We start from the raw sequence: 16,628 nt of genomic DNA, 5'->3' as shown, positions 1-16,628 counted from the left end.
ATATTAATACAAAGAATTCTTCCCCAAGCTTCTTCCCCCTTCTCCTGTCCCTCCCATCTTCTTCCTCTCTATCTCACCTCAATTCTCTCCCAAATCTCCCTCTATTTCCTTCCCAATTCCTCTAATCGAGGTTCCCCATCATCCTGATCGTCGCTGGGCTCGGAGTACCTGTGCGCAAGCGGTGGAGATTGCTCGGATGTTACACGTATATTCAAAAATTATAAATTTCACACCTTCTTCTTAAGATTGATAAAAATTTAAATAATTTTTAATTTAAAAAAAATTAAAGTGACATATAAAATATTAATATTAATATATTAATAATTTTAGAATGAATTTAATATAAGATGCAGCCCGTAGAACTGCTCCCAAAGAAACGTTTTGAGAGACTAACATGCGAGCCTCTCTGTGACGGTGGTACTCGTGCATAGCCCACCCCTCCCAACGCCGATCCGGATCCTGATCCTGATCGGGACGCGACTCGTCGAGAGGGAAGAGAGATGATGCCACCGGCGGAGGACACGGCCTCCTCCGCCGCGGTGGGCGGCGACGATGACGTGGTCAGTCTCCTTCCCCTGGGGCTGGTCCGGGCGCAGCTGATCGCTCCGGCGCCCAACCGAGGCGAGTCGGCGCTGGACTGGCTCCCGGAATTCGGGGGGGCCTCGTGGGTGGCGTACGGCGCCGCCTCCCTCCTCGTCATCTCCCACTTCCCTTCCCCTCTCTCCCACGCGGAGTCCCACCTCGGCCCTCTCTTCCACCAGGCCATCGAGCTCCCTTCGCCGTCCCCCGCCCTCGTCAACGCCGTCTCCTGGTGCCCCGCGGTCCCCTCCGAGGGCGAGGTCGCCGCCGCGCTCGGCAGCATCATCTGCGTGTATTCGCCCGTCCCCAGCCCCGACGGATCCGGTACGCTACTTCTCAAGAAAACCAAATCCCCCGCCCGCCCATTATCAACCTCAACCTGTCGAGTTTCAGCGTATCGCGTCTCGTTCAGTCCTCTCTGATTCTATGCTTATTTTTTATGAGTACCGACCGAACCATCTATCTGTATGCGTGTTATAACGACTTCCCTAATTCTTAATTGGATATTTGTAGGTAATGCACTGTAATTCCGAATCTGCCATTTCCAGGTTCTTTCTTTTGGAAGCAGGCTGTGGTCATTGAAGAGACCTTTCGAGTAGAGGCAGTCGCATGGACCGGTTCTGGAGACGGGCTTATAGCAGCTGGCAGTGATGTCGTCCTCTGGGTTCGGAAGCAAAAATCCTGGGGACTGGGTTGGAGGTCAAAGGCAAGAGTGCCTCAATCTCTTGTCTCCGCAACAAGGTTTGCCGAGGGCCCAGTTGCAACAGCTGCTCGCTCGGCCGTGCGTCGTGCTGGTGCAGATGCTGATGAAGAACTCTGTTTGTCTGGAGAGGAGTGCGGGCAAGTTTTAGTCTATCTTACTGATGATAAATCTGGGCTCACAGAAGTTCATCTCTGCCATCCTCAGGCTGTCTCAATGATTCAATGGAGGCCGTCTGCTAGGGCAGAATCGGAGGCAGGCGTTTCACATGTATGGAGGGATGTCCTTCTGACATGCTGCGTAGATGGCACGGTAAGACTCTGGACTGAGAACGACAATGGTCGGCCTAGAAAACTTGGTAGAGCTGCGCATTCTCCTAAGGCTATGAGAAAATCTTTCCATGTTGTCGCAGCGATTGAGATAAACAATATTTTGAAGGGGATTCTTGGGGCCGATACATTTGTAAAATGGGCCATAGAATTTGATGGTGTGATTTCTAAAGATGAAGGGGGTAGGTGTACACTGTCGTCAGGTCGTCTCGAGCGTCATCCGGTTGGGAAGTGTGAATGGCTAATCAGTGTAGGCCCTGGATTCTCTGTTACCTTTTGGGCTGTCCATTGTCTTGACGACGTGTCTCCTGCCAGGTTTCCACGGGTAACTCTGTGGAGGAAACAGAATATTACTTATGACAAGGAAAATAAAGTTAATCATAACTTTCGAAATTCTGGCGACCAGCCTATACTTATGAAAGTCATAACTTATAGAAGAGTACTTTCTGGTCCTCCTGTCGCATGCTCTTTGCTTCAGTTGCTGCCTGGTAGTTTATTTGGTTGGTCAATGATATACGGTCCAAAAGTAGATAGTGCAGATGGAGTTTCAACTAAAAGCGTTAACGAGAGAGTCCTTTCTTGTTATAAAAGGGGATTTCTGTGTAAAGATGGCCACGCCGGTAATATCATGCAAGTCTCTGTCCATCCATATGGTTCTGAAATTGAGCTAGCTGTGTCGCTGGATTCTAGTGGTGGGCTTCTTTTCTGGTCTCTTTCTACCTTCTCTACTTCTACCTCGAACTCTCTAACACTCTTGCATCCTCCGTGGAGTTTCTTGGGTAAAGTTGATTTACGAGAATTTTCCCCAAATATTGGATACTCTTGTCTGAGTTGGGCACCTTCGGTACTAGATGAGAAGCGTTTTCTTCTTTTGGGATCTGAAAATGGAATTGATTGTTTTATTGTTAGAATTCCTGGAAAAGGGGCAAACATTTCATGTTGTAAGATTTTTACAATCCTCTATGATGATGGCAATTTTGGAAAAGGGCCGCCAGATCGTATTTATGTTACGCCTTTGGCTTCCAATTGTGGGGCAGCTTTTTTCGCTTGTAGTTTTGTGCTATTTTGTATTTGGAGGAAGAGGTTTCAAGCTTCATCATGGAAAGTTATCCTGCACTCTGAGACATCATCCGGAAACAATTGTGAATGTGGTTTTGACGCTATTCCAATTTCTGTCTCGGAAAAACGGAGATATGTTAGTTCTTTTGAAGGCAAAACATATTATGCTACCATATTCCCAGGCTCGTCAGTTTTACCAGCTCCCCACGATAGTGACCAAATAACCTCTGTTGCTGTAATTTCTCCGTCTAGCACTTTGGTATCTATGCAACAATGTGCTTCTTATTACAACAGGTCTTGTGGCCTCTCGCCAAGTTATCATATGGCTACAGGCTGCTTTGATGGCACGTTGAAACTTTGGAAAATGTCTGGTGCTCAAAGTGTTTCTCACTCCGATTCTCACTCCGATAGACAAACCCTCCACTGGGAGCTCATGGGTATGTTCACTGCACATCAAGGACCTGTTAGTGGAGTTGCTTTGTCCAGTTGTGGCCGTAAAATAGCTACAGTCAGCTCAAGTGGTCAAGCCAATATCACCAACCTTCATATCTGGGAGCCTGTGTGTCTGGTTGGTGGTGGGGGTTTCTTGTTGGAGGATGCAATAACATTGCAAACCACTGTTCTCGGTTTAAGTTGGTCATCTTTGGGCAATGGCCAGTTATTGCTTGGAGTCTGTATGCCAAATGAGTTACGTGTATATTTTCGTAAAAGACCTTCTGATCAGAATTCGGTACATCCAGTGGAATCAGAAGAGACGCATCTTTGGTTTTGTGTTGCGATGTCACATTCTTCTTCTGACATTAAGGACTTTCTTTGGGGTCCGAAGGTAACTCCTGTGCTTGTCCATGAGAAACATCTTTCTCTCTTCAGTCAGTGGTTATTCAGAACAGATATCAGAGATAGTATTGATGATTTTGTTGCTTATGCTGCTAAATTGCATGAGTTGTCTTCTGCTGCAGATAGTGCTGAAAATACTTTCTGTGACAGTCAATCTTCAGATAATTCTAGAGAGTGGAAAAACAGTCACAAATATTGCAGTTTGCTTCCGAGTTTGTCCCATCAAAAAAGCACTCCTGATTATCTTAAGGGAGTTTATAATTTGCTGGATATAACCGATAAATTGGGCGGACCATTGCCAGTCTATCACCCCAAGGCACTCTTTCAGTATCTTTATTCAGGTACTTTATGTAACATCCGTGATAATTGAGGATTGTAAAAAGGTTATTTGGTGCAATGATGATTTTCTCAATCTCCATAGCCCGCCAGTTTGTTGTATTATAGATGTGAAAATTTGCCCCTTCCCTTTTTAGAGTGTTGACATGTTCTTTGAATGCCTGCTTACTTCTTTAGCTGTTAGCATTATAACGAAACCAGTGGAGTTAGGTGATGGTCAGATATAAGAAGTCTTGCCCCACATATGGGGAGTCTTCAGTGATTCGTACCCATGATATTTGGGTTGCAATTTAGCGATCTCACCGCTATGCCAAAACCAGCCTTGTGGCGGGTTCCTTGTTGACCTCACATGATTTTGACTAAAGGTAGGTCTACCTAGCCTTGCTAGTCTTATTAGGTTGTCTAGCAGGTCTTTTCTCTTGAACCAAGATGCCTGTGAAAAGTGCTTATTATGTACTTCAACATCAAATTTGACCTCGATTAGAATTTTGATTTTTTCCTGGTGTTTATTTCAGTAATGCCTTGTGCCCTGTGGAATAAAATGTAAGGATTGATGAGATGGAGATAATTAGTTTATTACATTGTTTAATAATGACTTTATATGAAACATTACAACTAATCTATTTTGGTTTCCAGACAGTTCTTTTATGCTGTTGTTGTGATTAGGGTAAGCTCTCTTTCTTGGTCGGTTATTAATTAGATGCAGCACATTTTCTTGAGGAAGCTGCTGGGTGTCAATACTTTTATAGGTCTAATGGATTGCATCAGAGTTCAGTTTCATTTGATTTATATAATGCTCTTAGCTTCTTTCTGTACTGCATTCCGCTAAATATGGTGGCACTCATTCTTAGGTAACTGGAAACGTGCACAGGTTGTTCTGAAGCATCTTGTAGATTCTCTAAAGACCCATGAAACTTCAAGCAACAAAAATTTGGCTTGCAGTAGAGGTGGTAAATCATGCCATGATGTTCCTGAAATCGATTTGTCCGAATATTTCATGGATACTGCCTCCACTAATTTTTCCAATGAAGGATTACAATGGGGTCAGAATATTAGTACTGGAATATCTGGATTAAAGTTCCATTCAGACGTGTTTCATAATATTGAGAGTAGTTCAGGGATGAACGTTTCCACTACCTACTCTGAAAAATCTGAGATCGTAAGTTTCATTGACACTCTTCAGAACTGCTGTGCCATTGCTGCAATTGCTGACACAGAAAGAACGCAAATCCTTGCAATCATTGAACTTTTGGGTGAAATCGGTGATTCAGCTCATGCTTCTGTATACAAAAGCCTTGATGAACCGGGTCGGAGGTAAGCTAGATTTCTTTCACTTTTTGTGTATGCATAGGCTTGTAAAAAAATGAGTAGGGCTACTATACTCTTATAAATATAGAGCCCTTCGTTCTCATTAGTTGTTTTCAATGATGGAGCTTTCGAATCGACGATCCACTCTATTAAATATGATCTCGAGTATTTGAATCTTTTAAAAAATAAATTTCATAATTTTTCGAAATCATAATAAAGTCCATCAAGCGGGCATAAAATGAACAGTCAAAATCGAATGACGTCCTAAAAATGAATGATCGGATCTTCCAATTTAAGATCGGAGTTATTGATCTTTATCTAGATAGTGAATAGAATTTTCTATAAAAAATTCAACCGATTCCGATTCTTTTATACTGTTAAACTAGCAAGTATCTCATACCGGCTGCTAAAAATTGTCAATTTTGAGATCTTTTGATCGTAAGGTAAATGATGTAAAAAATTTATAAAATTTGATTTCTTAAAGTTTTAAATGTTTTAGATAATGTTTATCGGTATGGATCGGCGATTCGGAAGCTCTATTATCGAAAACGACTTATGAGTACGAAGGTGATCATATTTATAAGAGTATAATAGCCGGACTCTGTAAAAAAATATCAAATAAACATGATTTGATAAGTTTACTTCTTTTTGTGTGTGTGTGTGTGTGTGTGTGTTGCAGAACCACTGAATTCATAGGCCATGTTTGCTTCTATGGTTGTTGCTTTGTTATATACATGTTAGTGTATGTACTAACTTCATCGAGAGAACTTGACCTTCGATGTATGAGAGAGATTCAAATAATTAGGATCACGGATAAGCCTACTCTTGCAAGTTCCATTAGTTCTTAATAGCAAGTCTTTCAATGTATGTAATATGTCAGACCACTTCCCTCTCATCAATGATTGCATGCCTGCATAATAAAGATAAGGCTCTATTTTATCTAGACGTTCTATGTTTCCTAGTTTAACCTGGTACAACCAGGAATCAACCCCTAAAGTTCCTGTACAATTGCACAAAGATTAAGCTGGGTTAAGTAGAAAATTTTCTTGAATTCATTTTTTGTAGGCTGTGAACTGATATACCTGCTCTGTTTCAACTAATAGGGTTTGACCTGTCAATGTCTCGTTTAATATTTCAAAAGTGAGATGCAAATGATATGCCGATGTATGCTTTAGGGGGATTTAATCTTGCATTCTTTGTCGAGTCACAACAAAATGCAATATCAGATGCAACATTAAGTATAGATTATTGAATTTATTGGATATTTTCTTTTTCTGGAGGTTCTGGGTAGCTGTGCGGTTTCAGCATCTATATATGCTTCGAAACGTTGGTAATTCAGCCCAGAAAGAAATGCTTGTTGATTCACCGTCCATTGCATGGGCCTTCCAATCTGATTGTCAAGATGATCTGCTTAATTCTGTTCTGCCCCCAGAGCCAACTTGGCAAGAAATGCGAAATCTTGGTGTAGGACTATGGTACACCAATATACCACAGCTGCGGGCAAAGGCAAGAATATACTATTTCTGGCATGTCTCACTTCATGGAATTTTTGACTTCTTTGCTTTGTATTTTATTATTTCTAAAATCGTTCTGGAGGTAGTTATATAATTTTAAATGACAATTTAGATACATGACCATTTCATGACAACTACAGTGTGGAGAATCTTTCATGGAATCATGAAGGAAATGCTTTGCCTTGCTGATGATTGTAGCTTTCACTTGTTTAGTGAGTCCAGCCGTTCTTGATAGCTTCAAAAACTCACTCTTTGCACCAACAATTCCCCAGAGCAGCGGAAAGGTGTGGCCCATTTGGCTGGATAGGAAATAAGAAGAGATGTGCTAGTGCTACAATTAGGGCTGCTGGTGGGTCTTGGACCTCCTGATAGTTCTTGTTTTAGTGGTGCTAGGCCCTGTTATCACCACATGGGCCGTACAATAAGTATCCTCCTCGCATCCTGCCCCAAGCTGTCCCCACTGCTCCCTCGCTACCCTGTGTCCCTCTGACCCTCACACAGCTCCCCAACCACCTCCACGTCTGCCCTCTCGTGATCAGCCCCATTTCCCCAGCTGCCTTCCGCCATGTTCTTATGTTATTGATATTGAGGTTTGAAGCAGTAGCTACAGTCGATATGTTTGGATAAACAAATAGGCTCATTCCTAGTTGCTGTTGCAGATGGAGGCCAAGAGACCAGTAAGCTCAAGAGGAGAAACTTGGGGTTGAAACTAAGCCAAATGAGTCCTAATTTATCATTAACTGAATCTCAAGAACTTCATTTAATTAGCCTGAGTTAGACTATCTTGCTAATTATATTTCCCAAATTTCTCGAAGTTATATCATTTTTTCTCAATTTTCCCTAAATTAAGTATCAATCTCCATTTTGTTTTCAATGCTGAGTCATTGACTTTGATTCTGAGTAAATAGAGGTAATCAAATTTGCCTCTATTTTGTACCCACTAGCAACTTCTGCACTTACTAGTGACTTTTCTTCGAATTAAAATTCTCCAACTGCTGTAGCTGTAGTTCCTTTAAATTATTATTTTTCTTAATGAAGTCTGCATAATATCGGTTACATGACAACATCTAATTACTAAATTACCTAGATCTCAGTCTATTCTCAGACAGAGGGTTTTAAATTTATCAAGTTTTAGAAAGATAGTCCATAGTCAACTTATTTCTTCTGTAAAGCATTTTCTCATCCGGTTCTGAAATCTGCACTGTTTTTTTTTTTTTTTTTNGTCAAGTTTTGGCTGGCCTCTTCAAGATTAGCAAAAATGAGAAAGACAAAGTACTGTTTGCATTTCTCTCACGCAATTTTGAGGTATTGCAGAACACAGGAGTATATAGTATGCAATTTTGTTATCTGTATATTGTAAATCACACCAACTGACTTGGTTTGATTGCTGACTTGTACCAACATATTTGCTTTCTTTATCATGGCTTATATTTTTTTTCACTACACATAGAGGTCTTCAAAGTCATAATAAAAGCTAGGTATGTCCATATTTTCTTATATGAGTTAAACCTGCATGATCTGCAGATTCAGCATGCTTTGATGTTGTTAAAATTGTTTGGTTGAAGTATATAGAGGTGGACAATTGGAATGCTGGCACTCATGTCTATATCAGAAATAACTTGTGTCTTTGTAATCAAAGATTTGAAAGATGCCAACCATTTTACTTTCTATTTCCTCCTATTTGATTCAAATTCTTTACATAGCACCTTAATATGAGTGCTGTAGAGCTGTGGATTCGTGATAGTATTCAAGTCATTAAAGCTTCACATCTTAAACTATCCTTTATTCCTGGAACCAAAAATAACCATGAGGGCTTTCTGATTTAAGTACTTTACATACACATTAGCCTTCCGAGTTAAGAATGTTGAGCTTAGATCAGATTTCATCGGCAAAATATCTTGTCTAAATCAGCTAGACTTTGTCTCTGCATGTATGACCAAGATGAAGAAAAGTCAGCTCTTTCCTACTGGATTACTACTATTTTTTATTTGAACTCTTCAACCGTCCAGCTTTTGTGTAGATAGAGAACTTTATGAAACTTAGGAATTGCCAATATGAGTTTGTACTGGCCACATGTTAGCTAGCCCTGCTTAATCTACATAGAAAGAGGAGGCAAGATATGTCCCACTTTACTGTTTGTTCTATCACTAATTTCATAATTAATCTGTGTAGGAAGAGAAAAATAAAGCTGCTGCTCTGAAGAATGCTTATGTTTTAATGGGAAGGCATCAGTTGGAGTTGGCTATTGCTTTTTTTATTTTAGGAGGTGATCCGTCCTCTGCTGTGACTGTATGTGCTAAGAACCTTGGGGATGAACAACTTGCTCTTGTAATTTGTCGACTTACTGAGGGATATGGAGGACCTCTAGAGCATTCTCTAATTTCAAATATTTTGCTTCCTAATTCAGTCGAAAAAGGTGACTACTGGCTTTCAAGCCTGCTTGAAGTACGTGTCAACAGTCACAACTATTGTCTTTCTTTCCAGAAATTTCTCATTTGTATTTTAGGTTTGATACTATTAAGGCCTCTGGCATCTTAATACCAAAATGTTTTATGTCTGCAGTGGACATTGGGAAATTTCTTTCTGTCACTCCAGCGGCTTTTTGACGCTAAACCTGTGACTGATAAGTCCTGCAATTTGTGTGACCGTGCTGTCAGTTCAGACCCAGGTATCAGTCAGTATTGTGCAATAATTGCAACCAAAAATAATTTTAGAAATTCTGTTGGTGATGCTTTGGCTACAAGGTTGTCCAAACTATCAACATCACTGACTGCAAGCGCCTTGAACAGATGTGGACTCTCTGTAAGTTTGTTTTTACCTGAAAATTTAGCCTTGGCCTTTGTCGTTCATCCTTTTTACATGATTTCAGCTGAGAATATATGTTAGTGTAGTTTTGAATTGCCTAGTAGTTGAGAATGAGTCTGCAAGTACCATAGTTTGTTCTTTGTATCATGTTTTTATTATGATAATTGCTTTTTCAACATTTAGTTATAGGGATCAAACTGAGCATTATTGAATTTTCAACTTTCTTTGTTAAGAAATTTTTTGCTTACAATGCTTTCTATGCTTTTAATCCTCAAGCAAATTAAGTGATTCCTTACATTGTTTCTTAGCTTGAAGCATTGGAATGCTTATCCTCTACGTCAAATGTGGATACCAAAGATCAAGACAACTCATTATATGATGGAGATAATAAGATTTTTATTGAAATACTTAAGTGTTTATTTGGTTCTGGTCCTAATTGGCTATCAGGAGATGCCGTTAGTTACTTTGATTTGAAGTTCAAACTAAACATGGCATTAGAATACATATCAAAGTTGATGAAGGGTCATCCACAATGGCCACAAAGAGATCTAGCTTCAATGGGAGAAATAGCTAACTATGAAGAGAATAATGATCTTCAAATAGAAGAGCTCAGCAGTGGTGTCAAGATGGTTGTTTCAATATTTGAAAAGAAGTTTGCACTGAAGTTTGTCGACTTGGCTGAAATGGTAACATGTTGCAATACCTGCGCAGATCAGTTTCCTTAATTCTTTACCTTTACTAGCTGGCTAAGTTTAGAGATTGTTCTTTGTGGTACTCACTCATAGATTGTGTTTACAGATCCTAGTATTCACCTGCAACGAGGGATTGCTGTTTCTTGCATACCTGTTGTTACAGCACAACAGATCTAGCAAAGATGAGGCGGATAATTACGGTCTTAAAGATTCTATCCTAACTCCTACTCTCCGAAGGCTGCTTTTAAAGGCGAGCAAAGATATCTGCTTTCTTTTTGCTGGACGCATTGTGTTCTACAGTTTCACTGATTCCACATTGAAGTTGATCCACAAAGAAAGCTTCTCATTTGCAAATTATTGTACTGGAGGATTTTGCCTGGCAAATTTAATCTGCTTATTGAGGATCAGTAAATCACTTTTGAATCATTATGATAAAGAAATATTTTCAAAAGATAGTGCTCTGAGTATCTCTGCTATTTTTGACCTTCTTGAATTCAGTGTAGAGTTTGCTTTCACTTGGTTCAGAAAAGATGTGAAAAAACTAATTATGTTAATCCGTCCAATCTTAGATGCAGTTGTCACAGGCGACTCCTCTATACCAGTGAAACTAGACGAGTTAATGAAAATCTTACGTCAAAACTTTTGTGGTACATCAAATAATGGTTCCTGCCAAGGGAGACTGCTTACACATAGTGAGGATTCCATGCCACCTCTTGATGAAAAGTGGCATGTGGTAAGTGCTTGCCTCTGGATACACCTTTCCACCTTTGTGAAGAAATACTTGAGCAATTTTCTGGTGACAGACAGTCTTGAGGATGACTGCAGTATGCTGGATGTAGACTTGATTAATTTATCCCCTTTCCTTGTTGCCAAGTTTGTAATGAACTCACTGGATTGCATTTCATCTTCATTGACAAAGCAGTTTGCATCATTCTTGAGGCACAAAATGTTGAAGAATTTACCTTCAAACATTCTTATCTTGTTGGATGCAAATAACTGCTCTCAGCCGGGGTCTTTAAATTATTATCAAAGTCAGCAGATTGGTAATTTGGATGTGCCTGACAATAAGGACGACGAATCACTGTTCAACTTATTATGGGAAATATCTGTTAAACCTCAGGATATTTGTGCTGGTTTTGTGAACGAAAGAGTTGATTGTTTCCCTTGTAACAATCCAAAACTCTGTGGATTCTGGAAAGTCATGGAAAGAGGTATTTTAGTTGAAGAGAAAAGTGATGCTTCTCTGAATGGTAGCTCAGAAGACAAATCTAATAGTACAGCTCCTAATAATGGAACAGGACGAGGTCTTAATAGCAGGGTCGTAGTTACTGATGGCCCTCTAGATACAGAGAGGAAAGACCCAAGTGATGAGAGAGCGATTAGTTACTTTAACTACCCAAGGGAACTAATCAAGAGAAATGGAGAACTTTTAGAGGTAATTGTTCACTATAATGCAGTTTTAATCTTCAGGATTGTGTAAAGAAGCTTAACTGTTAATTATTCTGTATCTAGTTATTTTTAAAATTCTGCTTTATGATCAAACTTGTTCCTTTAACAAAGTATCCGTAAACTTATGTACCTGATGCTGGCTAATAGTTGAGTCACTCATCATGCAGGCAATTTGTTTCAACTCTATGAATGAGCAGCAAGTAGCTGTTGCAAGCAACCGAAAGGTGTGTTTTTTACATCTGTAAAACATGCCCATTTTTATAGTTAATAGAAACTCTCGTGTGCTGCTTTTCTCTCTTCTTCGAAGTAATTTCATCATGGGACGATGCAAATTAACATTTCTGATATAATTAAAAATGCTTTCTGCTGATTTTGTGCCAAGCGATGATGATAGTTTAATTTATGATAAAAGCTTATGTTAAAGTTGGTGACTGCACATCTTAAATTTACACAGCCATCCACAAATGCTCGATCGTTTAGGAATGCACGACAGGAGGAAATATTGTGTCTCCGAGTGTTATTTCCTCTTTTCTTTTGCTGTCCATATTTTCTGCTTTCTCCTTTCTCCCATTGCCCTTCTCCCTCTCTTGTTTTCCCTCTGTCCTGTATTCTTTCTTGAGTGGGCTGATGGTTGGTGAACTGTGACTGGGAGTGGTCCACAAGTCATTTCCAATGTGCTTTCTCCTAGATTTCTGTAATCCACCACCATGCTAGATGATGTTCAAATACTAGATAACTGGAAGTCTTATTAAGGTGGCTGTGGATGTAAAAGCAAATTCCTTAAAGACACCAGAAACTGATTGAAGCATTAACATTCTGCTAGATGGCCAAAATATATCATAAATCAATCTCTGGGCATGGTTCAATTAATACATGGCGTACTTAGGTTTTCCTAGAATTTGTGAGAAACAAACAACTGCTCGTCATTCTGGTTTTCGTTGACTTCAACACCTCTATACTCTATTTTCATCTTCTGAAATTTCTATGGTTCTGCTTTTGGGTACACACATCATATTCCTAGACTTTAAGATCATCCTGTAAGAAACATGCTCTCGTATTACCTTGCAAAGTATTATATTGACATATTACGCAGATTGACTTGAGTTTGCTATGTTAGATACATAGAAGGTCGGTATCTCCCAATGATTTTATTTTAGTACTTTTAAAAAATTTCAAATGTTGCCCTTTGTTTTATTCTTTTAATAAATTCTTTGCAAACAATGTAGTGTCTTGGGTTCTTTTTTCCTGCTCTGTTGGTGTATTATGGTAATAATTTCAAAAATGGTGACAAGGTTTCAGCCTTTTCTCAGGGCCTTCTTTTTTTCACCTGGAAGGATGATGAGCAACATTACGAAGAACAGACAGATTACCTCTGGCCAGAATCTGATTGGCCACCGGATGGATGGGCTGGTGGTGAATCCACACCTATTCCAACATATGTTTCTCCTGGTATTGGTCTTGGAAGCAAAAGAGGGGCCCACCTTGGTTTGGGTGGAGCGACATTGGGCTTAGGTTCATTGGCTAGACCAGGGAGAGATCTGACAGGTGGTGGAGCTTTTGGAATTCCGGGTTATGCTGGTATTGGAGCCTCTGGTCTGGGTTGGGGTGAACAGGAAGATTTTGAAGAGTTCATCGATCCACCACCGACAGTTGAGAATGTGCATTCACGGGCGTTATCTTGTCATCCCTCACAGCCTCTTTTATTAGTTGGTTCTAGCAATACGCATGTGTATCTATGGGAGGTGATGTTTCCTTAATTAACATATTAATCAAGTTTACATCTCTTTATACCCCTAGTCCCTGTAAAATCATCCATTTGTATATATACCCTTATAAAATCTGAATTTTTATACATGCCCCTAAAATCCTAAATTGCCTACACTGTATTCTCTCATGCAACCAGAAGGCGACTTCTTAAGAAACTTGATTAATACAAAATCAACTTCGCGCAATGAATGGCACTTGGTTTCCCAGCTTAAGGTGTTTTTTTTTTTTTTTTTTTTTTTGGTAAGAAACTACACTTTCGAGGGGTATGTATAAAAATTCTGATTTTTATATTCCAAGAGCTATATATGTACTGTCTCATAAATATTTCTGGGAATATATTTTTCATATAGGAATAGCTAGCATGCCAACTTAAGACAGTTTGCAGACTATACATGTTTACATTTAATGCTGATGGACTATCTTATATATGTTTTGATACTAATGTTGCAGTTTGGCAAGGACACAGCTCTGGCAACATATGGTGTACTGCCTGCTGCTAATGTCCCTCCACCTTACGCGCTTGCGTCGGTCTCTGCCATCCAATTCGATTTCTATGGCCACCGATTTGCTAGTGCTGCACTTGATGGAACAGTTTGTACATGGCAACTTGAGGTTGGGGGAAGAAGCAATGTCCAGCCTATAGAATCCTCTCTTTGCTTCAACAACCATGCATCGTATGTAACCTTGCACAACCTCACACTTTTCCCCATAAAGTTTCCATTCACTTTTTGCTAAATACTATTTAACTGCTTGCTTTAGTGATGTTGCATATGTGGGTGCAAATGGGTCAATTGTTGCTGCAGCTGGATTTAGCTCAAACGGCGTCAATCTTGTCATCTGGGACACATTGGCTCCTCCATCCACGTGTCAGGCTTCTGTTGTTTGTCATGAAGGTATTTCCTTTTTTGCCTGCATTTCTTCAAGTCTAAAATTTCATTCGATGGGTATTAGTGATGTAAAAACACTTCATAAGATGCTTGTTCAATGAAACTGTAAAGAAAACTGCCGAAGAGAGCAATGTTTTCAGCAGTATTCAGATACTTTTTTTCTGTCGGAAGTTGCCATTTACATATACTTACTGCAGATTTAGAAGCCTGCTTCCGAGATTTTCACTCCCGATTTTACCTATTGATTGATTGAATTTATTGAAGTGTATCTTAAAGGTACTTAGAAGAGGAAACTCTACTTAGATCTGATGTTGTTGATCCTTTTCTTGGCATTTGTTGCATTTGTTTGTGATTGAGTATATATTTTAGAACACACGCTGAGGCCCAAAGAGGTCTTTGGAAAAAATTATTTGAGAACTAAGGGTGCATTATGTTTTGTAGAATATGGTGAATCAGGTATTGTTCTGCGGAGATTTGATAAGATTCCTTAAATAGATTGAAAGACTGCATTGCTTAAGTGAAAACAGTCCTTTTCTTCTTGTAGGAGGAGCTCGTTCTATTTCTGTGCTTGATAATGACATCGGAAATGGATCTATTTCACCCATAATTGTTACTGGTGGCAAGAGTGGAGATGTCGGGTTGCATGACTTCCGCTTCATTGCAACCGGAAAGACAAAGCATCACAAGAGTTCTAGAGAGCAGGATCTTAAGAGTACCAATGGGATGATCTGGTATATACCAAAGGCTCATCTAGGTACATTCCTCGCCTTTATCAAATGCTCTTCTTCTAAACTGCTGGCTTCTTTTTGCTAAATTGTGTCTTCTTTTTTTTTTTTAATTCCTGTTAAAATGAATTCAGGAAGTATTACCAAGATATCAACTATTCCCAATACCAGCTTGTTCTTAACCGGTGGTAAAGATGGAGATGTTAAACTCTGGGATGCCAAAAGATGCCAGTTGGTTCACCAGTGGCCAAAATTGCATGATCGGCATACCTTTTTCCAGCCAAATTCGAGAGGCTTTGGCGGAGTTGTTAGGGTATCCCCTTTCTCAGGAGCTAACAGGGAAAAAAAAAGAAAAAAAAGAATGTCATACCTTAATCTATTGCTTTGTTTTCAAGCTATTAGCTGATTTAAACCACTGATTTGTGCAGGCTGCTGTCACAGACATTCAGGTCTTGTCTCATGGTTTTCTCTCGTGTGGTGGAGATGGCTCTGTAAAGCTTGTCCAGCTCAGGAATTTGCAACACCAAATATAAAGGGGAAAAAAAAGAAAAACAGTTCTAAATCGTGGTCTTTCGGGTGTTTCTTTGTGGAAGCATTTGCAGACCAAGGCTTAGCACTTCAATTGGAGATTTTGTATAGCTTTTAAAAGATGCGCTCGCGCTTGTTCCTTACGTATTGATGTGAAAAGCAGACTGCTTGCGTATATATAGAGGGCGGTTTTTTCGGGATGTTTGTTCTTTTGTATGTTACCAGGTTTAATACTTTTTGTTAACCAATTTTAACGTCAAAAGCTTTCATCAAGTGGTGGAGTTGAGGACTTGTCAATGGAAATACACATACAGGCAGAGGAATTTTGCTGTGCACCGCTGTTTGCCTGATCTGTTTTAATTTTTCGGACTCGCCGAAGCAGCAAATGATTGGTGGAACACAAGCTTCGAGATTTGATACATGCTATGTTTCTCATTATTTATTTGTTTATTAACTGGAATGCTTTGTTCAGCACGGCTATATCGGATATGAAGTATTACGGGGAGATGAAAGTGATGGGCTTCGGTTTTACAAATTTTGCTGCAGCTTCGTGGCCACTTTCTTTTGAAGTTGGATCTTACAAATGTATACTGATACGCTGGGATACGTATGCTAGGAATTGATTAGCGAATTGGTCAATGGGCGTGGCTAAGGATAAGACCCACTTTGTCGGAAGAGGTAAATAAACAAAGAAAGCTGGAAGATTAAAAAGGAAAGGGACACATTGAGCCATCCTGCTTTTACGTTTGGCTTAGCTGTTCACTTTGGATTATGCTGAACTTCACTGTCACGTTACTACTTGCCAGATGCTGACAAACAGGATTAGAGTAGAGAGCAAGCAGGACGATTCCGCCACGCACTGTGAATTGCCCGGTTAAATAAAAATTATAAAGGGATTGTCAAATCGGATTTCCATGAGGAAGGTTGAATGTTTGCTGCCTTGATCAATACGACCGTCCAGATCAATCATTCAAAAGTCAAAACACACACACACACACACACACACACACACACATTTATGGAAAGGTTGAATGTTTGCTGCCTTGATCAATACGACCATCCAGATCAATCATTCAAATCTTGCTGCTCATCTTCTTCGCATACAACCCGCTG

The 16,628-nt window shown here is 39.8% G+C and overlaps 1 protein-coding gene across 1 annotated transcript; it reads left to right on the top strand.

The window, feature by feature from the left end:
- On the top strand, positions 417–15,953 carry LOC109722437 (the record flags this gene model as incomplete). Its single annotated transcript, XM_020250504.1, is given in 16 exon segments — positions 417–903; positions 1,128–3,845; positions 4,692–5,154; positions 6,429–6,654; positions 7,885–7,967; positions 8,835–9,107; positions 9,225–9,464; positions 9,776–10,153; positions 10,266–11,594; positions 11,776–11,832; positions 12,919–13,350; positions 13,826–14,049; positions 14,135–14,268; positions 14,807–15,016; positions 15,122–15,300; positions 15,416–15,953. Coding segments are annotated over 16 exon segments (7,454 nt in total), but the record flags the coding sequence as incomplete, so codon positions are not given.

This window comes from Ananas comosus, linkage group 16 (assembly GCF_001540865.1).
Source record: "Ananas comosus cultivar F153 linkage group 16, ASM154086v1, whole genome shotgun sequence".
Classification (NCBI taxonomy): domain Eukaryota; kingdom Viridiplantae; phylum Streptophyta; class Magnoliopsida; order Poales; family Bromeliaceae; genus Ananas; species Ananas comosus.
The sequence above is the reverse complement of the archived record's forward strand: the minus strand, read 5'-3'. Positions and strand labels throughout refer to the sequence as shown.